The sequence below is a fragment of the Danaus plexippus genome, chromosome Z, assembly GCF_018135715.1.
Source record: "Danaus plexippus chromosome Z, MEX_DaPlex, whole genome shotgun sequence".
In the NCBI taxonomy this organism is placed as follows: Eukaryota; Metazoa; Arthropoda; class Insecta; order Lepidoptera; family Nymphalidae; genus Danaus; species Danaus plexippus.
Window position 1 is genome coordinate 11,255,685 of NC_083559.1, and position 25,294 is coordinate 11,280,978.

The window sequence follows — 25,294 nt, forward strand, 5'->3', positions numbered from 1 at the left end:
TTTGAGCCCTATTTACCCATGTCATAAGACTCAAAATTTATAGTGAAAAATCCTAGATACCTCCCCCTACATCTATCAATTTCTTTCTTATTGTCAATTCTAATGCGCTTTATCTCTTAAGTAACGGGAGCACAACATTTTAAAGGCAGTAATAGTAGAAATAAACATAATCATATTTATATCTATAGATGAGTCTTCTATTACTAGTCCCACGATATTATAGAGATCGTCTAGGATTTACGACCAGATAACTGAGATTAAACAGACGTGGTGATGACCGATACCCAAGTCTACTCTACTCCACGCACCTGTATACTAAGATCTCCTATACGATGCCCTTATTCAGCTTTAAGGCCAAGAATATATGTATTAAAATTTCTATTATTTAAACTTTTTTATAATCACAACGATACAATAGAATGTATTTTTATACGATCACTGTCCTCACTCTAGTAACCATCAGAATTGACTTCATATAATAACAACAACGGTCTCAGTTTCTCCGGTCCCTAAGGTATTAAAGTCCAGTGTTTATAGTCTAATGACGTCATCGGAACGCACTGCAGCGAGGGTATATCCATGACGAGATTTGTACATGATAATATCATCAATCAACAACTATCATCGACAAGTTGGATGCTTTTATAATAACCATGATATTACAATGTCATCTAAATATACAAATCCCGCCGATAAAAGAAGTAAATTATCTACTTATAACACACATTCGTCCTCATACAATACGCATACTCACACATATACACACCAGACACAGTCTCACACACGAAAACACACCCGCACACGCACGTACGCACGCACGCACGCACACATACGCTGCGAGTTTATACACTGGTAATAACGTTGGCAACACTGAATCGGAATTATAAGAAGCGTATCTAACCTTACTGTTGGATATATTACATAGTGCTGCCAACCTGACAATTTTTATTTCTAAATGTTTACATCGACGTCATCGCGTCCCCGTGTAAATGTGTAAGGCATCCGAATACGAACCTCGGACAGAGCTAATACATTACATAGTCACAATACAAATTTAATTCATATAAAACTTCAGATGTAATATAAAACAAGAGTTCTAAATATATAAATATTTATATATATATATAGTTTTTTTTCGTGTATGCTCCATTACTTTTTATATATTAAATATTTATATAACAAATAATATACTGCCGAATATATTAGCTCCATCCTTTTAGAAATACATATTGAACCTGGAGCCAATGGCAATAAAACTGTGATAATATTACAATACCTTATAAAAAAAAAAAAATGAATATCTGTAAAAAGACCAATCTAGAACTTTCACTAACACTATTTTAACAAAATAAAAATAACAACAATTAAAACTAATTACAGAACGCCAATGACATAGCAGTTAAACATTCAGCCTGACAATTAATATATATATATAATTCGAGTTTACATAAAAATATTAAATTCTCTTGTAAATTTCACACAAGACAATATGACATTGTTTACCATAACGAAAGGAAAATAAAGTTATTTGAAAAGCTATACATAAAAAAATAAAATAAAAAAAAAAATCATCGTCGCCGCAGTGGTGCGATATTCACTGACATTTACATACGCGTCCACGATCACATACGAATGGCAGTGAATAAAGATTTAAACATTTAAGATCTTACGATAAACAAAACAGTAAAATAAAAATACAGACAAATAAATAAAAGGGATTATCTATATATAACTTAACATACACCGCCTGCTTTAATCATCGAGTACTGATATTAGAGCGTTGTCCGCACTGATGGGGGTTAGGTCTAGGTGTTGCGATGATAACATTCAGTACTCCACAAATAATGGCAGAGATGGCGAGACAGTCTTCCGTGGGCTGTGAGGGTCGCACTAGGCCGGGTGGGGGTGATGGGCGCCCGACGACTGCGGCACCAACACCTGCTGCAAGGAAACATACCGTCAGACCCGGCTTGGCTCGCCGACACGCCGTCCACATACACAACGACTCCAAACAAATCTAATATCGGATGACGTAACATTTAAAGCGGTGGTCAAGCGGTTATATATTCAGAAATGGTGCACTGTAGACATGTACGATGATATACATTAGTTGCCAAGTAGCCAGGGGACGGGTGTAAAAAGAAAATGAATACAACGGAACGCAAAATTAATATACAATAGGGCTCGCTACGCACACACGTCGATCGCACCTCTACGTGTAGAGTCAAGCTATTTATTGTCTAGGTGCCGTTAGTAACCATGTTCTCTTACCAACGGGTTGCGGTAATTCTGTCAACAAAGGTCTTCTCTCACCAAAACCGCGTTTCACCCTCCCTCAGAAACTATATTGGAAAAACCTCAAGTTACCAAAGCAACCCAGTGGTAATTATTATTAGTGACAACGGCGTCTGTCATACTGTTCGTTTTGCGTTCTCAGATGTTAGCTACTGAACCAAAACGACTTGTTCCCAGTATTTGTTAGAATATGACCCAAAACACTCAAGCGGACGACACGAGACGTATGATGATAGTCATAAAAATACATACGAGTAAATAACAACCCCATATTATACCATCACACCCAAACAATGAACTAACTAACCTCTGTTCAATCAACACATGAAATATAAAGTATATAGAATTAAAAATATTGTTGTTATACATCTAAATGACTTCATGGGGGAGTGCTACCGGTAGACCCGACATGTTAGTATAGGTATAGTCTACGCTATACGGATGTGTATGTTGTGTGGTGGTACCTGCACGGGGTGCGGGTGGTGGGGCGGGCTGGCGGTGGGTGGCGCATGGTTGAGGTATGCAACATGCGGGTGGTGGTGGTGGTGGTGCGCGCCGCCCGGTCCCATCAGGGGACACAGAACCTGGGGAACATATACATATATATACTTCTTTAAACTCTACACAGCTACACAGATTAATAGGTGTTTAGACATATCTTTAACTACGTTTACTCTCTTTTCATATAATAAAACCAGCGTAATAGAATAAGTAAATAGGCGCGAGTATGAACTATAGGATTGCATGTTTGTGATAAATTTAATTTGGCCTGGTTGTATACACAATTCTCTACGCCTCACCTGAAATGGAGGTTGTTGGTAGTGGTGGTGCGGGTGTGGATGTGGGTGAGGATGAGGATGCGGGGTGTGTGCGGGTGATGGCGGCGGATATAGGGCGGGGGAGGCAGCTGCCGGGGAGGGTGCGGGCGGCGCGTACTCGCCCACGCCGCCACCGACGCCCACACCACCGCCAACGCCCACACCACCTACACCCACGCCGCCGCCGCTGTACATGCGTACCTAGAAGTAAACCGATAGTCAGTATTTGTGTCCAATGTTCTCAAATATGCCATAAATTTGGCATACGATAAGCGTTCATTACCATGTGTTGGTACTGGAGCGCAGGCTGTGCGGGGTGTGCTGGGTGCGCGGGGTGAGGGTGTGGGTACGGCACGAAGGGCTGCATGGGAGCGGGGGTCAGGAGTGGCTGGCCGGTCGCTGCAGCCACCTGCACCCCTGAACCTGTAACCGAATGGGTTGAATATGCTTTCGCCGAAATTTTATTGAACTGTTTTCAAGTTGTGAATCAGAAGTTCTGGTATAAGAAATACATGATAGATTTTCATTGTTTATTTATTACCTCTATAGCGCAGTATAATTTTTTTTAACGCTATTGAACATAGGAATCCAAATAAAATTTAAGGTAATTAATAAACCATTAAACTCAACCTCATACCGGGTAAACGTAAGCATAAGTATTTTGTTTTGTGCAATGACTCACTGACTGTTTAAAAGGATTCCAAATTCATGAGAAGCTTATCACATAGCGCGGTACTCACCCTTCCTGAAGTTTCTCTGGGGTGGTTGCATGGGAGCGTGTTGTCCGCCGCCGCCAGCCACGGCACCACCGCCCATCGCTGCGCCGTACAACTGTTCATACAACATTAACATTACCAGTGAAAAGAAAATAAATGTTAGATAATGTTGAAATAAATAAAAACAAACAACCTGTTAGAGGATCAGTGTAGAGAAAAAATATATACATATAATTTAACGAGTTATTAGTACATTTCCCATCCAATACAGAGCGGGCCACGTGTCTCGTTAGTGATATTTAAATCCGCTTCAATGTATATGTTTACAATTAATGTTATTCATTGGATGACATCTCTGACACGCAATGTACGATAATGATTTAGTTAATCTTAATAAAATAAACCTTCGTACGTCTGTATGTCTCGCAAGGTTTTTATTGCGAATTTATTACTACTAAAATTTGGTGGGTGAATTTTTTAAAGGAATTAAATTAATCGTGGCGTAAATAAATAGATTTTTTTTTTTGCAAATATTACAGATTTAATTTTTTTGTTGAAATCAATGAGTAAATCAGCGTTAATAACTATTGTCAGCAATCTTTAATACCTAAACGTAGCTGATACGATTTACTGTAATTATTAGTTATTGGTGTGAAAGCTATTGCGGGATTCAATATCAGCTTTGTTGGATAGGGAATTTAAATTACAAAAGAATATTTTTTTAAGAAGGACAATATTACAGTGACAGTTTTTGGTCCAGAGAAAATATATAATAAAAATGATCATCATAATAGTAACATGGATAGGAGCATTGCTATTTCTAATAAAGATATTAAACAAACTGTCCACCGGGAAATGTTATTCGGATACTGTAATGAGTGGAAAAGTGGTTGTGGTGACCGGAGCTAGCGGTGGAATCGGCTTCGAGACGGCACTAGAGCTGGCGAGGAGGGGAGCCAAGGTTATCGTAGCGTGCAGAAACCATGAGAAGGGTCAGACAGCTGTTCGCAGAATCATCAAGAGGACCAATAATAATAGGATACATTACATACATTTAGATCTCACATCTTTACAATCAATAAGAAACTTTGTAGACCAGTTCAAGTCAAGAGAAGCTAAGCTAGATGTTCTCATCAACAACGCCGGCGCTATACTGACATCCAGGGAGAGAACTGAAGACGGTATCCTGAAGGATTTGCAGATCAATTACTTCGGACCGTTTCTATTGACCGTACTACTGGTGCCGAAGCTGAAAAAGGCATCGCCTAGTCGTGTAGTCATCGTGTCGTCCTCGTGGCATAAATTCGGTACAGTCAATGAACTGAACAGCGATAGACATGGTTATATACAGGCGTACGCTAATAGCAAGTTGTGTAATATTATGTTTTGTAAGGAGCTGTCCAAGCGTCTGGAGGGCACGGGAGTGGTTGTCAACAGTTTAAACCCCGGCCTCGTGAACACATCTTTGTACAGAAGCTCAACAGCCCTGGAGAAGTTGAGGAGTTTGATGCTATACGCTTTCTTTAAAACACCAGAAGAGGGCGCGCAGACGTCTTTATATTTAGCTGTCGATGTCGAATGCGATCAGGTTACCGGAAAGTACTTCGAAGACTGCAAGGAAGCTCGACCGTCCTATAAGACTGATGATGAAGAGACAAGAGACAAGTTGTGGGAATTATCAAAGGATCTCGTAAAATTGACACCGGAGGAAATCAGTCAATGTTTTAATGATACCACATGACTGGATTGTAATCAACAATTTGTTACAAAAAAAAAAATCAGTTAATTGGTTAGAATGTCAAAAAAAAACATTGAGGTATTACCCATTCGATTAGTAAAACGAACATTCATGAAAACAAATCTGGTCTTTTAATATAAAAATACATCACTTGAATAATGAGATAATCATATCTCAATAGCATAAGTTATATTTTCTCGGTCGTAAGCGCACACGAAAATAATCGAAAGGCCCCAAACAATAAATTTAAACAAAACTTTCAAACGAATAAACAGACTCAAATACTGTGATTTAGAAAGGTTAATTCATAACAAACAAGACTTCATATGGTCCAACAGCAAAATCTAAAACCAGAGAATCTCATCTCCACTCCTTACCGTCTCCCTCTCTCTCTTGTCCAACACGAACAAAGGCGGCGCATACTGGCGACACTCGCACGGGATCTCCATCTAGTTCACAACGTTTTACATAACACGAACAGACACACAGTCATGTGAACAATACCTATCTTTGAACCATCTATTAGACGGACATAGTGGATAGTTTTACGGACTCGTAGTTACGTAAATTAAGTGTTACGGTGGGTCAGAGTAGGATTTGCAATCGTTATATACAAACTTACTGGATGAGGGTGAGGTATGTATGCTGGAGGTTGTTGAGCGGCAGCAGCAGCCGCGGCCACCATCGCGTACGCCGGTACCGCCGCCACCTGGTGTAATACAAACATATTTTTTTAATACACTGCTCTTATTGCACACTGTAATCATTTAGGAGCGAGTACTATAAAAATTCGTGAATTCATTTTCATCTATTGTTTTCATATTTATACCAAAATTTAAAAAAAAAGAAAAGCAGCTGTGATTATCCTGTAAACTTGTCATTGCTCAGCATCTGATGACATTTGAATTCATCTAGATATATCACATGCTGTCAACTATCAGAGCTGTCAAAATTGAAAATCATAAAAGGAATCAATATATAAATAAACTTGGCTGACCATGTGTTGTGGCGGCGGCGGCGCGGCGACGTAACTGACCCCGGCGCCCACGACGCTCAGGCCGCCCACGCCGACACCCATGCCGCCTACACCCACGCCTGAGCCCACACCCACTGGTGTTCCCGGCGTGTGTGGTCTGAAATAGTTTTTATTTATTTAGTTCCTTGGAAACAATAAACATAATTTTTTATTGAAAAATTGCACGACATTATTTATATTATTAACAGGATACCCTAATAATATTATTATATAATAACTTTAAAATTCTAAGTTGCACTTACACGAAGTTGCTCCAAATACATTATAGGCAAAGTTTTATTATTTTGGGACTTACCTGCTATGTCCTGGTGTTGTGGGGCTACGAGGTGTGAACGTTTTTGCGCTTGGGTTGAATTCCTTGGCGTTAGGATTTAGGGTAGATTTCTTGACGGGCACACGTTCCACGCCCGGAGAAGTAGCTGGTGGGGAACTGTCTGGAGACTCCTCGCCCTCCTCCGGCTTTGATCCTGATGGTGGCTGGGAATGGGAATGGTTATTATAATGTATGTCATAGGGTAACAGTGAATAATGATGTATATCAAGGTATATGCAGTACCTTGTGATGTTGTGAAGGCGGTCCAGGCTGGGGTGTCGGCGGCAGAGCAGGTGGTAGCGCTGGCGGGTCATGTTTATGTGGACGATCACGTTTAGGTGGAGTGGAAGGCGAACCAGAGTTGGCTGATACTTCCGGAGGACTCGACGAGCCAGATGACTGGTTTGAAAATTGTTTTGTTATTGTCATTTATTTGGTGTCAGCTGTATCTCCATATTAATTTAAATGCCAATTGCCATTGAACAAGCAGCTGCCTCCGTAGCAATTAATTATTAAAGTGGCTACCAATAGAGACGATTGCAACTCAGATTAATTTATGTAACTGAAGCCATGATTTTTCTGTAAATATTAGATGACTATCTTAGATATTTATTTCTCCTCTCATACTAACCGAGGGCGCTGAAGATGTCGACTGCGATGTGTGCGAGTGTGTTTGTGAGTGTTGCTGTGGATGCTGCTGTGAATGCGCGTGAGGGTGCGCGTGGGGGTGTGTCTGTGGTGGCTGGGTGTGCGGCTGCGGCTGAGGCGTATGGGCGGGAGCGTGCGGCGCAGGTGACGATACCAACTTAAATTCTTGACCAAACTTTCGAAGCTCCTGCAATATTATAAAAAAATAATATTATAAAAAAACTGGGCTAAATATAATTTTTGTAATAAATATATTTGGGAATTATGATTAAATGTTTATCAAGATACATTTTTTAAAATACAATTGTTGTGCTAAATAATAAAATGTTGTTAATATTAAGGTAATTATGAGGAAAAAAAGAATATAAAAATCACTTAATCTTGGTAGCTATTATTTTAAAAATGTAACTATAATTTACCTGTACTTCATCCTGCCTTCGTGGTTCGGGATTGTGGAGGCGAGCGCGGGAGTGATTTTCGGCGCCCGGAGGTGGGTTCTGTATAAATTTGTATAATAAATATTTACATCTATAGCACGAGCCGTGTTGTGAAGTAACTGTATGTGGATATTTACGTGATGATGATGCGGTGGGAAACCTTGTCGAGGCAGGGGAGCGGCTCTTTGCTCACCATTTATTTTACCACTAGATGATCTACAACAAAAAATATTCATATATATAACTGTCCATTATAGTTTCATAAGCTAGTAGTATTACTTATCCATACAGAAAACACATTTGAAATTAACATAGAACGAACTGAATCTAGAATATCTACGGTAATATTTTATTTTATATTTTCCTCTATTACAATAACGACTCGATAGGATTCATTTTTAAATACTTATGGACATTCATGTATGGCATTTCATATTCTTTATAAACGGCAGCGATTCGCAGGTAAAGAGTTATCGTGAGATTAGTCAAGTCTGTAAGTAACAATGTTTTAGGTATGTTATTATATTCTGGTCGTAATTTAAGTTTATAAATGGTGGTCCTGACTGTGGGTGGTGGTGGTGCTGATGCGGTGGAGGGTGCTGGTGGTGGTGAGGGAAGGGCGGCGCGTGGTAGCCGCCCGCCTGCGCCGCGTAACTCTTGCTGCTAGCACCCGACGAGCCGCCAGCCGGTGGGATGGCGGGCACAGCCGGGTTTGATGGTAGTGATACTGGACTCGCGGCCTGCAAATATTAGTTGGTTTACTTGTTATTGTTTAGTAACAGTATATAATGTAAACATATAAATGAGATTTTATAAAGTTACACTATATTATGTGAGTTTTTAAAGTGTGATGAGAGTGGAATGTTTAATGTGTAATTGATAATGTCCTTGAACGTTGAATGAATCCTTGATATCAAACACTACACATTATGTATCACTTACAACGTAGTGTTAAACAAAATTACCTAAAACTTAATTAATATCTAATTAAATAACTAATCTTCGTTTCAAGCATAGGTATATTTATGCAGTATATATATATTTCATTATAGTTTATAAACATATACATAATCTTATATTAATATCATCATCTGACTTGTTCGCCATTCTATAAGAGGCACTGCTATTTAAACCTCCCTATTTATAACACAATCCATCAAATCTGTATTTTTTTACACAATACTTATTTAAACGCATATAAAAATATTTTTTATTCTATATAGTATGTGTTATGTAAAGCAGAATATTATAGTATGTATGTATACCGATTGTTGTTCTTCTGGTCTTCTGTCAGATGGTGGGGTGAGGTGGTGCCTGGGGGGACGGTGTTCCTTTTCTTTTGCTGGGTGGGCGAAGGCAGGCGGCTTCGCCCCTCCAGCTCCCGCGGACGGGTTACCGCCGTTGTTTGAGGGCTTCACTAACTTACCCGACTGCAATAAAATACACAACATATTAATAATCACTAGTATTCAGCTTTCATTATGATATAATGAAAATATACATAGTGTATTGCTTTACAACAATCTTATAGCTATTATAATAAGGTTCAAGTTATGAATCAAGCGTATTTAAAAAAAAATCTTCAACCTAATAACAAGACTTTTGTCATCTTTATCGTCAACGCATTTCGTATAGTAATCATATCTCCAATAAGAGCACATTCGATCGGATGCAACGTTTTATCTCACTGGCAATTTAATGTCTAAAATGCTAGAAAAATTTGAAGTAACGAAGAATTATTATAGTGGATGTCGTTGGAACGACAGTATCAATAACGCACAGTGAGATATATATGTATGTATTTGTATTCCAATAAATATCAAACCGCTGTGAATTTTACTTTCCGTACCGTATTAGGTTAACAGCGTATTGTCATGGTAACAATTTAAAGACCGCTTTTATTATCGAGCATAAAACATTTATAGTTTATATAAGAAATACGATGTTGTTATAATTTTTAAGAGATTTCATATCATAAAGGGTAAGGATTATACAATGTACATGAGACGAAACCTCTCAGCAACCAATGCAGGGAGAGGAGCTCCAACAGTGCCTGGGGCTTGCTTTCAGCGGCCCCTATCTAACACGCGTTAACAGCACCGTCTGAGCTCCTCTCTCTCCCTATTCAAATTTGAAAAGAGACTACGAGGTCTGCCTTCGAAGTACGTTCGAAGAATGAACTGATATTAGTTCTGGACAGGTCTAAGTCTTTTAGTAGGTTATGTAGGTTTAGTAGCTTTTAGAGATTTAGTTGTTATATCTCTCGCTCCTATTTCTACCGCGTACAAATCTACGACGAACCTATTTTTAGTGAGTTCGTTAGTGAGCTCGTAATACTTATTGACCTTGATGGCGTGGTCTTTGGGGATATTGGTTGGTTATAATAGTGTCTGGGTTCGTAGACTCACCTGTAAATTCTTCCTCTTGTTAGGTATGACGTACTTCCCAGTGTCAGGTCTGACCACTGCCGCGAATCTCTCCTCCTCGTCACCATTCTCCAGGTCCATTCTCGCCTTGTAAGATGCAGCGCTTTCAATTTCTGCTGCTATCTCCTCGGCTTTGGCTTCTGCTTCTCTGTTTACATCAAACATATTTTTTTACATAAGAGCTACTTAGTAGGATGACGTTACCTTGACATGATCTATCTTCTGGTCAAGTAAAATAACTTGTTAATGTTCGGCTGTATTAGATTTACATTATAAGGAAAGTTTAAGTTATATCAGAATTCAGTGCAAGTGTTATTTTTTTTATTATTTTAATATAGCAAATGTCAATCACCTATAGTCCTGGGTGTCTTTCCTCTGCAGTGGCAACGTGTACCCGGCCAGCGAGTGGTCGTATGTGCTGTGTACTCCGTACACCTCCTCGTTCTTTCTGAACATGTCGTTAGCGTCCCAGCCATTGGCACGATGGTCTCCCTCCAACTCCTCGAGCCTGGTATCCCCGTTAACGATTGGCGCGTCCCCGCTGTCTCCCTCCCCATGCCACGGCTCCAGATGGCGCTCTTCAACTGATCTGCCATTACCTGTACATTACACTCATATTATTAAACATAACCATGGTTCAGATTTTTTTAATTTTTATTTTAGACTCGCTACATATAAGTATGTTGTTCTAATCATGATAAAGCTTTATGTATCACGAAAAGCAACATCAACTACTCGCCTCACATTCCTTAATAGTAATTGATAGGAGATGTCATTCACATAATATAGTATATTCGATAGATTACATAACTTGTTTCTTTTCGCCATAGCTTTAGTAGGCGTAAAATTTTAATAAAACGATTTTTTTTATAAAGTGGGTAGTAGTGGTGGTGGTGTGGGTAGTTATAAAAATTAATTACCATTAAATTTATTCGATATAGCGCTGTCCGTCTGGAACACGTCGTGGGTCGCGTACTCAAGATCCGAATCCTTGGCTCGGATGGAGACAACATCCTGGGGCTTGAAGATCAGCTTTTCTACTACAGAATCCACTGCGATACCGCCCTCTTGGTCCACGCGGTGGGCTACTTCAAGCACCACCTGATTATGGATATACATTTTAAATAAATGTATATGATGAAAAATATTTCAAGTTTAAAATTAATTAATTAATCATGTATAATGTATTCTAAGTATTATGTGTTTAGAAGCGGAGGTAGATCGAAATTATATTGAAATATTTATTTCAACGAAAGTTGAACGTTGCGACAATATATTAATAATGGCGCCTATCTGGGGGTAAGTTCCATTTTACTCGGTACTATTTAGCTTACTGTGATAGTTATAGGGAGCATTAAAGTTATTTGAATTAAAAAGTTTGAAACAGTAGCTTTTAATGTAGACGATACCAACTTAGTACTAGTTAACGACGTTTGATGCCAAACTAACAGGGTTCTCTCGTTCAGTCTTTACCAATATGACCTAAACTTTGTTTGTTATTTGATACCTAAATCGAGCCCATTGAAATAATTTAAGCAATTACTGGTAACAATTGTAAAACTGTTTTAAAATTCATGAATTGACATAGATAATATTTTTATATCGTGGTAAGCTTGAATTTCATTGAAAAAAATCTAAACATATTTTTAAGAAAATTTATAGTTGTATATTATATATACGAGTATGTTATATTATAAAATAAAAAGTAGCAGACAAAAAAATTCTAGAAAAATCTATAATGTAGTAATAATAATGTAACGATAACTCATGTCCGAGAATTTAATTATCATTATCGAGTTTAGAGTACACTTTGAATCTGCAGAGTTTTCCTGATAACATTGAACAATAAAAATGTATTATCTGAATCAAATTATCGGTCTTTGTTTCTTTTTTATTCTTTTCTAAAATATCACAATTCTTGTATAAATAAAAGAATAACGAAAATAGAGCTTTTGTTATGAAAATGTTTTCACTGTATTTATATTTGAAATTTTCTTTTCAAATTCTGTAGCAAAAAGATGTATGATAAAATATAGACAATCATAATGTAACTTTAGCGTCTAGCCGGGTTAAAGGACCTCGTCAGGGTTCAAATTCGTTTTACGACGTAGGTTGATCGAAAAACATGAGAATTTGGTAACATTTTTCAGTGTTAGTTTACAAGAGTCGTAACAAAAAATGACTACTACTACCCGCGTCTACTTCTGAATTTGATTTTGTGATTAAGTGGAAGAATTTAATAAATTGTGTTTCAATACATTCTTGTCTATGTAGTTCATAGTTCATACAAGCAGCATAACCAATAATCAAATCCACTATACGATCGAAGATAAACAGTTAAATTATACGGGTGTTTTAAATATCAGACATCTATGCCACTTATAACATCGATCGATATTTTGTTGAGGCGTGAGTTATTACTTTTAAACTGTGTACGACATTATGATGTCGTTTAGGTATTGTTAGAATATTGTCTGTATTATCTAGAAATATGATATGAACAAAAACGATACAAACATTTTATATATCTTGTTACGTATTTTTCTGATATGAAAATTTTATTTGACAGACGTTTTAAGATTCGATATTGAGATATTAACCATATTTATTCATATTGTTGAGTTCAACAGACGACATAATTGCTATGGACAATTTTTAAATATGGCCTTCACTTTCAAGGTACAGTAACTTCGATTTGTTAATATAACAAAACATTTGTGTACGTACATTCAATGAAAGAAATATGCAAACAGCTTTGAAGCAATTTGAATTATAAAATAATTGACTTTCGCACTCTATTTTGCCTTATTCATATTTTCCATAATGTAAACTTCCATAACACATGAGCTCGGTTTCATCCTGAATGAGGAACAAGCACACACAATACACGCATTTTAGCATAAGCATAAAGGAGCATTGTAATACAATGCCTGTTTTATCATATATTTTTATACAACAACTTCGTTGTCAAACCGTTCGTTGTTATATTTTACTACGATTTAATGTTTATTGAGAACTAATTAATGAACAAAGGTTAATTGTTAGTATCAAGAGTCACATTTAATTTAAAACCAAACAATACTTTGAATAGATCGAGTAAATTATATATGTTACGTATTTATATTGGCACGGACATCATAATTGTGAAGAGTTCGTTCCCAAACTGAATGAAGATAGTTACGTACGTAATGAAAAATTACTATTTCTATTCACTAGAAAGTGTGAATATGTGATAGGAACGCGTGTAATAGGAGGCAATACCGATCAACATCTAAGTATTTCACGTTATAACATCCAAATTGACGGAACAGGCGGCTAATTTAACAAGTGAAAGACAAGTTTTGAATATATGGCCTAGCCTTAAATCCGTCTTTGAGCAGCATTTCGGTATTGCTATCGACTTGGAAACTTTAAAAATACGAAGTAACGAATTTTATTTAGATTTCTGTAACAGTATACAACATACTAAAAATACGTTACTTGCTAAAGTCAATTTAATACTCAACTCAAGCTTGCGTGAAAGTGAAACCGTAATTTACTATAATTTTGATATGAATGTGTTTTTATATAATTTACCCGAAGATTTATTAAGAATTGTTCGTTTAAAAGTATGCACTTCACTTGAACACGCTATAAGTGTAGTATTAAAGGAAGTGAGTTTCATGCATTAATATAACTCTCGGAATAGGAAGCATCCTCACTAAAATGAGGGACATGGTACATCCTCCAATCCATATCTAGAGAAAAAAAATACGAAACCTTTCTTTAGTATTTTTAAATCATTATAATTTTCAGTCTGAAACTCAATTTCAGCTGCAGCCCTGAAAATATCTGAATACTTTTCAAAACGTATATCCCTCGCAACCTCCCAAACTTAAATTTGATATATCTCCTAGTAAACAAATGAAATTAAAACAAAATTCATTTGGATTTCCACCTCAGTATAATCAAAATTTAAATGGGTACCGATGTCAATTTAATGAAAATCAAGGTCAAAATCCCCGCTGATTATCGACCACAATTTAATCAAAATAAGATCAACAACCCTTTGGTTATCGTCTTCAACAACCAATGTACAGCACAGATGTATGCATGACAACTGCTCCACCTGGTAAAACACAAGGTTTCCGCCTAAATCAGCATGTTGTTGAGCAACAAGACCCTGAAGACTCGAGTCTATCTATCTATCTCTAATATTATATTTATAACAACCATACTTTTCATGAAGAAACAATCATAATATCGAAGGATTTAACAATTTTCATATAAGCTCCGAAATATTATAAGAGTGGCAAAACTGCAATGCTGATGCTTTATCCCGTATCCGCGACAATGCAACAGACAAAGATGAGAAAATTTCTACCCATGTTAATGTTGATAAAGAAGAAAATTGTCTTGAAGAAATAAGAAAAGTAACAGACGATTTGAAAGAATTAGATTTAAAAAAAGTTGTTTTTCCCACTTCACAATCACCCAATATTAACGAACAGGAACCAGAATAACTTATAAATATACGTGATGAACACTCAGAAAAACCCATTTCTGCTAGAAGTAGAAATAGATCTCCATATTCTATACCATGTCCTAGTTCCACTTCCATTTTAACAACATCAGAAACTGATACTGATCATTTAACACGGGATATTAGAATCCAAAGGTATCCCGGTATTACAGGAAGCAATAGATACTAAACCTAAACAAATTTTAGTTTTTACATGATTTATAGATAAGCTAACAGTTAAAGGTTTATCTAGATGTAAACAGCGTATATTAGAAGTTCACTTTACCCAGTAATAGACGTAATTTAGTGAAACAATTTTCGAAAGAATATATTAAGTATAATACGAAATATTTTATTTGTTTTGAAGATGATATACATCGCAAGCAATTTACCGAATCGGTTATATCTCTATTTAAAAATTAATGTGTACTATTTAAGGAATGTACCAAGCGTTTAAGTTTTATGGGTGACGGAAATAATCAAAGAGAAATGATCAGAAACCATCATGATGGTGAAACTTTTCATAGCTGCATTCGAGAAACATTAGGAAATATTAAAAGAAATTACTTTTGGTATAATATGGAACTAACATTATAAAGTTTCATAAATTCTTGTGATATATGCAAAAGGATGAAATAAGATAGAAATACAATTAAACAAAAATTACAATCGTCTCAAACTCAAACTAAACGTTTTTAGAAAATTTTCGTAGATACATTTTCTATTGAAGGATAATATTATTTAACATTAATTGATGCATTTAGTAAAATTGGTCAAGCAATTGAAATTCCTGATAGAACGAGTCCGGAAATAGGAAGAGCTTTAATGAAATACTTTTTTTATTAGGGATTACCACAAAAAATTTGTACTGATCCTGGTACTGATTTTAGTAATGTCTTATTTAAGGAATTTTTAGTTATGTATAAAATAGATATACATATAGGAACTGCAAATAATCCCAATTCTATAGATCTCATAGAAAGACTCCATTCAACAATTTTAGAAATTTATAGAATAGCCAAATATGGTACCACCTGCTGGTTCTGGTCCTGGGCCTGGTGAAATGGTCCCAAGCCTTTCAATTCAGAAACCGAAAGACAATCCTGGAAGCTACCGTTAAGAAGAGGCGATACTATCGTGAGCAGCTATAAGTGGACAGTAGCTAAAACATTAGATTTAAGACCTATAATAGAAAGTTTAAAAGGTAAATTAATAAATGTATCGAGTTAGATAAGTTAGTTGATAATTTCGATATAATTTTATTGAAAACTCTGTAGATGTTAATAATCAACCAAACTATACGAAAAATTTTACAGTAATAAAATTAGAGCACATTTCTCCAACTGTGAGCACTAGCAACTAGCACGAGGCTTAATGAATCCTTTAGGATCTATAATAAAAGTTATTACAGGAAATCTACATAATAACTATACTATTAGATACGAAAAATTAACAAGCGAAATGCAATTCGAACAAAACAAGAATAAAAATAAAATAACGTTGATAACTGAAATTACGCATACAACAGCAAATTCTACATTTCAACTAGATGATATTATTAATAGTATTAATGTGGATATTCAAGGTTTTAGGTGCAATCTTTTAGAAATAATTAAAACGAATTCTCTCGATCATATAGAAACCCAAAACATTAGTACATACAATTTGTTGATTCATAATTTTTAAACTATCTATTTAAAATTTGGTGAAACAGAAACTAGTTTTGCGTTTAGTTGATTAGGAATATTACATTAATCAATAATCAATTCTTACATAATATTATGTACTTCAGAGAATATAAGTCAGAAAAGTTTGCTTACAGCCGAATATTAAATAACTAGTGACATTAGAACAGACGATATCAATAAAAGTTTATCTCTAAGGAAATTATATTACCTACCTTAAAGAAATACATATAACTGAGAATTACACATATCTATTATAAACCGATTCCCTTGTTATCATTATCCCAAAAAATCCTTACCTTATAGATATTGATAATGGAAGAAAAATAATAACGAGATGAAGATCTACAGTTCAGTAATGATCCTTGTATCACCGAGCTAATGAGTTACGCTGAAAACGCCTCATGTACTCCTGTAACTACTGAAGACATTGGTCTACAACCGCTGCAAACTAACAAATGGACACTTTTTACTAGAAAAGAGGATATGTTAAAGAAGACATGTTGTGACGAAATATCAAAGGAACTTACGTAATCACCCTAGCTGACACTTTTGAAGTGAAAATTGGATCTATGACTCTGAAAATGCATAAGATGATTCAAGAAAATGAAAATCTCTCGAAAGTACCAATAATGAACTTTCCACTAATACATGTTCCTGAAACTCCTAGCCTGAACCCTACAAACATAAAAGGAATAGATTTAACAGATCTCAAACTTCTCGCGTCCACATTAAAGAAAGTTTAAAATTGGGATGATAGTGAAAATAGTGAAAAATATCAGTGTTTGGACAATTGGACTGTGTGTCATAGTTATAGTAATTATGTGTCTTAATTTTTAAGAATCGTAAATTTGTATCAAAAGTGCGCTTTCGTATTTCCCCTGCTTCACCGAAAATCTTCGATCTTAAGGGGGGAGGTGTTACGTCCGTCCAAACGAGGGAGTCATCATCGCATACCGCTGACCTGGCGCCTAGAGCCCAGGAGCATGTTTAAAGAATTATACACGATACCTTTATACTGATAAAGGCCTTTCTAATAATTATAATAAGCAAGCATTAATGTTAACATTATAATGTTGTATTAGTATTAAGCTCAGTCTGTATGAGGCACTCAGTCTGTATTTGGTTCTCTAATAAATAACCATTGCTTTTAAAAAGCCCTGAACTTGAATAGATTGTAAATAGTACATATATATTCAATTTTAACACTATTTAATATGATTTATACTGAATGGAGTAAAAATAAAGCATCGTTATGTTATATGTTGACCATGATGATAATAGAAAAAGTATGAAATGCAAAACTGAATCCTAATTTATTATAAACGATATAGATTAAAGATTTTTTTTAATAAAGTAAAAAACTAAATTTTACAAAATTAAGAGTACTTTTCGAGTTCATAAAACAGAAAACTACTAATACAACAGAAAATAAACTATTACACAAAAATAAAAAAAACATTAAACACCTTCCGAATTCAATTAATCAGAGTGTATACAGTACACTCAGCTTCCGGGATGATACGAGAGAATTATCTATTGAAATATATTAGTGTGCATGTTGAACCGTTATCATAGAAGGTCAGCATCCAACGGCTGTTAGCGTTATAAAACTATCAAATATCATTTAAAATTTTAATAATTATTACATTAATTTGAAATTCTACCACGATATTTATATTACTTCACGGTTTTATGGTATATAACGTTAATATTTTTTCTTACAAAATATATTTAATGACATTATTATTAAGACCTGCGCATAACTATGATATTTATTATTTAAGAAGCACCAGAAGTGGAAGACAACAAAATAAAGTAGTTAAACATTTCGTACTATATTGCAGTATTCCACACATTTAATATTACGATTTTAGAATGCTATATATAAATCAAACAGCCACTTCGCGTCTCAGACTCGGCAAGGTTCACAAAAATTAACAACATCATAAAGAAATATTTGAAAGAAGAATTGCAATTATAAATTAAATATTTCATTGAAATTGCAGCAATAGAAACTAGGGAGGTATTTCTTTTCTCTCTACTTTTTGTAGCAGTAATGAAAAGCGTGAAGTAGCCAACTGTAAATAACTGCGAGTGAACTTTATAGAGGTGTGGGCCCGAACTCAAGGACCATATTAATTGTACAGCTACAAAACTAGTGGAATTTAATAAAAACATGGTTAGTTTGAATTCTTTTTAAATAATACTACTACATTAGTTATATTGCGAGAACAGTTCTCATCGGATAGTACCGAGTGGAATCCACTATACCCAAACCTCACTCGATACATGTTTTACAATACGTAAATGCTTCAATTACACGGATAAGTTTTGCTTAAACTTAAATAAGGTCTATTGACCAATTTTACTTCTCGCCAAGGACCACAGAACGGTACCCTTGTCTGCCTCGTGTGGAATATCAATTATTAACGTTAAATATAGCTTCCTAAGAAACCTTCTATGATTCTTTGTTAGTTGGAAACTATTCTTATTTCTCTATTTCAGACTGGAGATTTTTTTTTATTACTTTTCTTAACATTTACATATTTATGATTTTTCTAAATTGTTTTTGTTTTTATGTATAAAAAATTCCATACATTAAATGCTTGTGACGATAAACTTGCTTGTTATTGATAAGAAACAACATTTGTTGATAATGTTTCCAGTTTAACTTTATCGAACTATTTTAATGTTTAAGAGTTTTTTGTGATTAAATAAAAATAATACTATATACTTTGGATGATGTCACACACATATTAGTAAGAAAAAACATTTGGTAGTACATATTTTATATGTCCAAAAAAACAAAAAAAATATTGGCAAATTAGTTTGTAAATTCGGTTACAAAAACAAATACGTTTGAATTATAATTAGGAATCTTAAAAATCGTGATATATTTTATTGTGTGTTTTAAATCAGATGAATACTTTCAAAACGGGCTCGACATGAAGTAAAACTACGCAAAAAAAATACCAATTTTAAAATACTAACAAAAAAAAAAGTTTCACATAAATTTTTATATTCTATAATAACTTTTTCAAATATGAAATTAGATTAAAATATAGCACTACACCATAACCGACTTATCGGCGAATGAAAGCAGATAAGATGACCTATATCTGACAACCACCGAAACCGGGATACAATGACATTTGGTCTGATTAAAATGATAGCCGTTTTAAAATATAGACCTATGCCGCAACCCCGCCCGCACCGCTGTAAAATAACCTACATTTATACATTTTATTATATATTACATATTATTTCTGGTTGGGTTTTCTCTTGATATAGCTCAAACAATGTATTCTATTACAGGCAACGATTAAAACCGGTTATTAATGACTTTGGACTATACGTTTTACGTAACAATTATGTTCAATTTATTACTTGTAAATACAGAGAACCATTTGGTTCATTGATCGATAAAACAGTAAGGATAGGCAACTAGCACAACAAACAGATTGTTACTTTATGCAGTATGCACTGTAGGTAATCTGAGAAGAGGACTTTAACGTTTAAGGCTGCATCAGTTATCTGAGTACGAAGGAGCTCAGATACACGCTAGCTTTTAGGATAAATATACATTTGATATTTCTGCTTTGAATCAATAAAAATGCAGTTTACACAGATGGATATATTGTGACGGGCAAGTTTTGCTGGCAAATCTTAAATAAATTCCAGTCCTGTTTATATTTTTGTTTAAACTTTCCCCGGTTTTTGAGTTAGATACTGTTACAACTTCGATAAAATTCTACAGTAATTTACGTTCAATAAGAAACTAAAGGAGTAAAAATATTGTACCTACGTTCAATAAGAAACTAAAGGAATAAATATATTGTACCAAGTTTTATGTGAAAATGACAGTGATGTTAACATGTCTCTGACATGCAACATATTTGTCGCTAGTTTTTTAAAAACGTTGATCTTAACATATTTCTCCTTATTTCACTGAACAAGAGATTACAAGGGCCGTTTGTATAGGAAGTATCTGATAAGATAACGTGTGATTAAATGTGAGAGACATAGCTTTGAAAGTGTCTTTTCAAATATATGCAACGAACTAAACTAAACAATCGGGATGTATTCTAAATAAATATCCTCCACAGTTTTTTAGCCGTCGAATGGAAACAGATTTGGACAAGATAGGATTTTATATTTTGTTACTTCTATCACCTGGGCATCATATTTAAAAAAATATTATTCTAACAGAAGATGATAATGTAATTAATATTAAGCGAAGTAAAACTACTCCGACCAAAGGTAACGAGAAAGTTCTACACGTATTCCGGATTGCAAAGTCGGACAGTGGACATTTGATTTGTCTAGATTTGGTAACTGTGAGTTTTCGCGCTCAGTCATTTAAACGATGAGTTAATCTGTATAGGTATGTTTTTCACAAAGTAAATGCTTCAAATTCAGATATGAATCTATCAGCTGCTATTTACTTTTAATGCTTTAAATAAGAGTAGATAGCAGCAACACTTAACTTAATCATATATTTTTTTTAAATATGATGAAATTTCGTAAAAATGTCCTCTACTTGTGATTTTTTGAATCGTCTACCCCGCTCTTTCGTTCCGTAGTTACCAGAGGTTTGTATGACGTCATTAACGCCGATCAATTTTGTTTTTCACGATGCCACAAATGCTAGTATTACGTAACCGTATAAACATCAATGCCACTACAACTTACCTCAAACTGTGCGCTGAACGTCTTGAAGACTCCCTCCCAGAGAGACCCGCTCTGGGTGAGAACCTGGACGATGTCCCCGACGTGGGACGTGGCGGCGTGCATGAAGTGCGCGTTGTTATAGACACCCTCAGCTACGACACGACCGCGCGGCGATCTGCATCAGGTTTAGAGGAAAAATGCTGCATTTGTCATAGATTCATGTTTTATGTCGAACATTGTGACGGATCCTTATGATTATAGTAACTACATACCTTATAATTATTTAATACTTATGACTATATAACTTAAATTTAGTGTCGGTAACCAGCAAAGGATCCCTAGGGATTATCAAATAATTTTAAAATACATACATAAAACTCAGCACGATAATAAGACATTGTCTGGATTAGGTGGGAGAGTACTCATACATCGTTAGCCTTGATCGGTTATTGTGATGCGGAATTAATATGAGATTAATGAGTGCGCAACCATTACAGTAAAAGAAATAATAATAATGTTTCTTCATTTTGTTTTTCGGAGTACATTTCCTACATTTGTTAAACCAATGTTGATATAAAATTAAATGTTTTTAACGCAATTTTTTTATTTTATTTGTATACAGTTATATTTTGAAAGAACTTCAAATTTAAGTCGCAAGCAATGTCCCTAGACAAACATGACGAGCTAGAAGTCACAACGGAACTTTCGATTATAATTTTATATAATAATGTATAATATTTTTTTTTATATAACTCTCATCATAGCTGTTTCAAACATCTTTAATGCTATTAATGAGGGTAACGAAATTTTTAAATAATAAGAAAACAATTGGTATATTTCTGATATAAAAATTGAAGTTCCATTACTTTTACATTACTATTTCTTAGTTAACCGGAAGTTAAATTCTTTTTTTAATGTATATTTGTGATTTTAAACCAGCTTCTCAACGTCCCAACGAGCGTGGTACCGTGCTTCCGGGGACATCTAACTACGACATTTACGGTTAGCTAATTGATATCTACCTACGTTTGAAATTTAATTCTAAATCAATTCTTTCTTGATAATTACGACGTATTATTTTTCATGACACAGAGATTGCTATTCATAAAATGCACAAAAAAATTTTCACTGCCCCTTCTAATGACTACTATTATACGAATAAGTAATAAAAGTCCGACACGACATGTGTGGAAGACATCCTAAGCTTGATATATAACACAATATTCTTTGATATAAGAGCAATTTAAAAACAGATTTATTGTGAAATGTATGAAATACTAAAAACTATATATATAAATATCTTTATTCGCAAGGGTTAAAGTAATTTCATGCACAGCTAATTATTTGAAATAATCACAAATATGAAACACTATCAATACATGACAAATGATAATAAATGTAATGATGGCATTATAAACAGTTTTCTGTAACAGAGCTACTTTGAACACATACTTATAAGACTTTGTTGTATGCACAAATATATTCGCATCATTCTGAAGCATCATAAAAAAACTATGACTGATATGAATTACATAGATGCATAAGCGTAACTTGATTAAAAATTAAGAAATTGTACTGAAATATACTAAAAAAAATTGTACTAGATGTCACTTAAGCATTCATAATCAAAAATCTCGATAAAAGTACAACACAAGCAGTAAAATGCTAAAAAATAGGGACAAAAATAGATGAAAATTGTTTTAAATATATACATATGCACATCTCATTTAAAATCTGACTGTTTCAGCAATCTTTCATATATAATAAAATTGTAGACTGTCCCATAACATACTGGATTTTGTGTACCCGCTGCTATCATAGTTTCCTTATAGAACCCAAACATGAAATAATAAAACACATAGAAACCGAAAAAGTTAGTATCATTTAAATGTGTATACAAGAAAATGTTACTACCATTACACTGAATCAGTCAGGTTTTAGGGTAAATGTTCATTAAAACTAAGCAAAGCTTAAATAAGATCACTTTTTTTTTCCAATCTTATTAACACAACTGCCACCATCAGGATTTGTAATAGTGACTTGTGTTCAGTATGGTTACAGCATTCTTTCAAATCATTCGACATGAACAACCCATTCGGCATATTTATACTATCCCAACTCTGAAGTTGATGTTTAATTGTTTGACACTCGTCAATCTAACTCTATCCAAATTCTTTCATGGCAATTTACCCATAAATAAATACATACAGCAAAGGCAATGATGTATAGATTAAATTTAAATCTGTATATTGATTTACTTTTACATACAATACAATACAGTTTAGACCAATTCATTCGTTATAATTTTAATTTATCAACAACAAAATGGTTTGAGCTCTTGGTGTTAATGTGTAATAAGTGTATTTCCACTCAATTTGATAACACAAACCAAAACAAGGAGGTATTGTTTATAATAAGGGCAGCGTTCATTGTATAATAATCTTTTAAAAAAAAATATATACTATATAGGTTATATGTAGATATATAAGTATAATATATCTTAATCTGCTTTACCTGGATCTCAGCTTTCATCTTACTTGATACATGCCAGTGTCACACCAAATAACAAACACAAAATAAATAAAAACCTTCGCACAGTGTTAATACTAGCAATAACTGCTATTATTGCTAATATTTTTATAACACATACTATTACTCAACAAACTTTTTTCAAAATTTAAGCAACATCCAATATAAACATTTATATTTTGATGGTCCTGAGAAATTAACTGGTCAAGCTACTTCACTAATTATGTTTGAAGGAAGATATTACTAAATAAGAGATTGGATAAATACCAGCCATTATCATTATTTCTTAATAGGTAATATAATTATAATAAAAATTGTTTTAGAATTGTTATTTCGTAATATTGACCATTATAATGTAGGTATTGCAAAAATGACATGATTTCATTATTTACAGCCTATACAACTGTATAGTTGGGGGCACAAAAAGAGTAAAAGAGCTGGCACCTACTTCCTGGTATGGTCTCCCAAACTTAGAGATCTGTAGTTCGCACGCGGTTATATTAATCGTCATGAGTATACAACAAAAGTAGGTCAAACATCAAAACCTAAGCGTACGCAGCGCACACCGCGGCCGCACCGAAGCGAATGCCGCAAATAATTCGCAACTAAAATTATTAAGTTTTGTTTACACTTCTTCCTGATTGAGATTTTAATACCTTACAAACAAAACAAATGTTCAAAAATCTGCTGCCGAGACACGACGACTTGAATAACAAAGACATGTCATGCTTTAGCGCTGAAAATGTATGGACATGAAACTAGCATTACCTCGGCGGCCCTTGACGATTTTTTCGTTTGTTGTTCATATCTCCTTCGCCCGACTGCCCTGGCGGGTAGGCACCTTCTCGTCTGCGCGTAGGGACCGGAATTTTGGCTAATTATCACTTCTTTCTTTTACAACACAGTCCTTTCAACTTTCGCGGATGCACTGAACTGCAGTTGAAATTAGGTGTTAGCTCTTAAAATGCGACAACATGCATGCATCGATTTCAGTATAGCTATTTGACATTTGCCAACAAATATAACTTAAAATATATTTGAGTACAAAATCGCAGTTCGATTTATTCTCGGGCACTAATCCCAAAAAATAAACGGGTTGGCAGATTTCTCGTGCCTGCAATCAGCGCAGGAATACAACATGGCGCTGTGACGTATTCGTCAAAAGTATTGCGAAAATTTTAAATACTCTTTATTTTACAAAATCTTGCAATTCTAAAATAATATCAAAATTGTTTTAAGATTTTACCAACGTTTGTAATTCACGACATAGAATTATAATAATTAGGATTAATGATTGATCAACTTCCACCAGAGAACTTCCAATATGGCGGAAATTTCTTGATATTATTTGGTGTTGCAAAATTAAAATAAACTCTTAGGTTATAATAATATAAAGAAAAAATTAGATAGATTAATCAAAAGAAAATATTTCAATTATACAAACCGACATCAAAATAATTAATTAAGTATATATTATA

General features: G+C 34.5%; 2 protein-coding genes across 5 annotated transcripts; one reads left to right on the plus strand and one right to left on the minus strand.

Moving 5' to 3' along the window:
* Positions 1-1,747: 1,747 nt before the first annotated feature.
* Positions 1,748-25,133, minus strand: LOC116778150 (ataxin-2-like protein). Of its 4 annotated transcripts, none has more exons than XM_032672061.2 (21): positions 25,063-25,133; positions 24,585-24,749; positions 21,309-21,462; positions 11,348-11,528; positions 10,780-11,026; positions 10,410-10,575; positions 9,267-9,431; positions 8,566-8,741; positions 8,139-8,217; positions 7,984-8,061; positions 7,548-7,751; positions 7,160-7,315; positions 6,899-7,080; positions 6,565-6,700; positions 6,190-6,276; positions 5,945-6,016; positions 3,854-3,944; positions 3,397-3,536; positions 3,096-3,314; positions 2,760-2,879; positions 1,748-1,941 (listed from the first exon to the last, which is right to left on the minus strand). In XM_032672061.2, the coding sequence occupies exons 2-21, from the start codon at positions 24,620-24,622 to the stop codon at positions 1,891-1,893; spliced, it is 2,742 nt and encodes a 913-aa protein (XP_032527952.2). In that variant the 5' UTR covers positions 24,623-24,749; positions 25,063-25,133; the 3' UTR covers positions 1,748-1,890. The 4 variants fall into 4 exon arrangements, with proteins under 4 accessions (XP_032527952.2, XP_061382547.1, XP_061382549.1 ...); XM_061526563.1 differs by having other exon boundaries at positions 25,067-25,120; XM_061526564.1 differs by lacking the exon at positions 25,063-25,133 and adding an exon at positions 2,272-2,342 and having other exon boundaries at positions 1,804-1,941; positions 24,585-25,030.
* On the plus strand, positions 4,487-5,689 carry LOC133320022 (retinol dehydrogenase 11-like). Its single transcript, XM_061526566.1, has one exon. The coding sequence runs from the start codon at positions 4,608-4,610 to the stop codon at positions 5,568-5,570; it is 963 nt and encodes a 320-aa protein (XP_061382550.1). The 5' UTR covers positions 4,487-4,607; the 3' UTR covers positions 5,571-5,689.
* Positions 25,134-25,294: the final 161 nt, after the last annotated feature.

Bases quoted from the DNA above. Each gene is read 5' to 3' on its own strand.
- LOC116778150 (XM_032672061.2), bottom strand. From the start codon at position 24,622: ATGAACAACAAACGAAAAAATCGTCAAGGGCCGCCGAG. The intron at 8,742-9,266 runs GTATACATACAT...TAATATTTGCAG, and splicing joins GACCAGAAGAACAACAATCG to GCCGCGAGTCCAGTATCACT. The intron at 7,316-7,547 runs GTTAGTATGAGA...TTTTCAAACCAG, and splicing joins CGACATCTTCAGCGCCCTCG to TCATCTGGCTCGTCGAGTCC.
- LOC133320022 (XM_061526566.1), top strand. From the start codon at position 4,608: ATGATCATCATAATAGTAACATGGATAGGAGCATTGCTATTTCTAATA.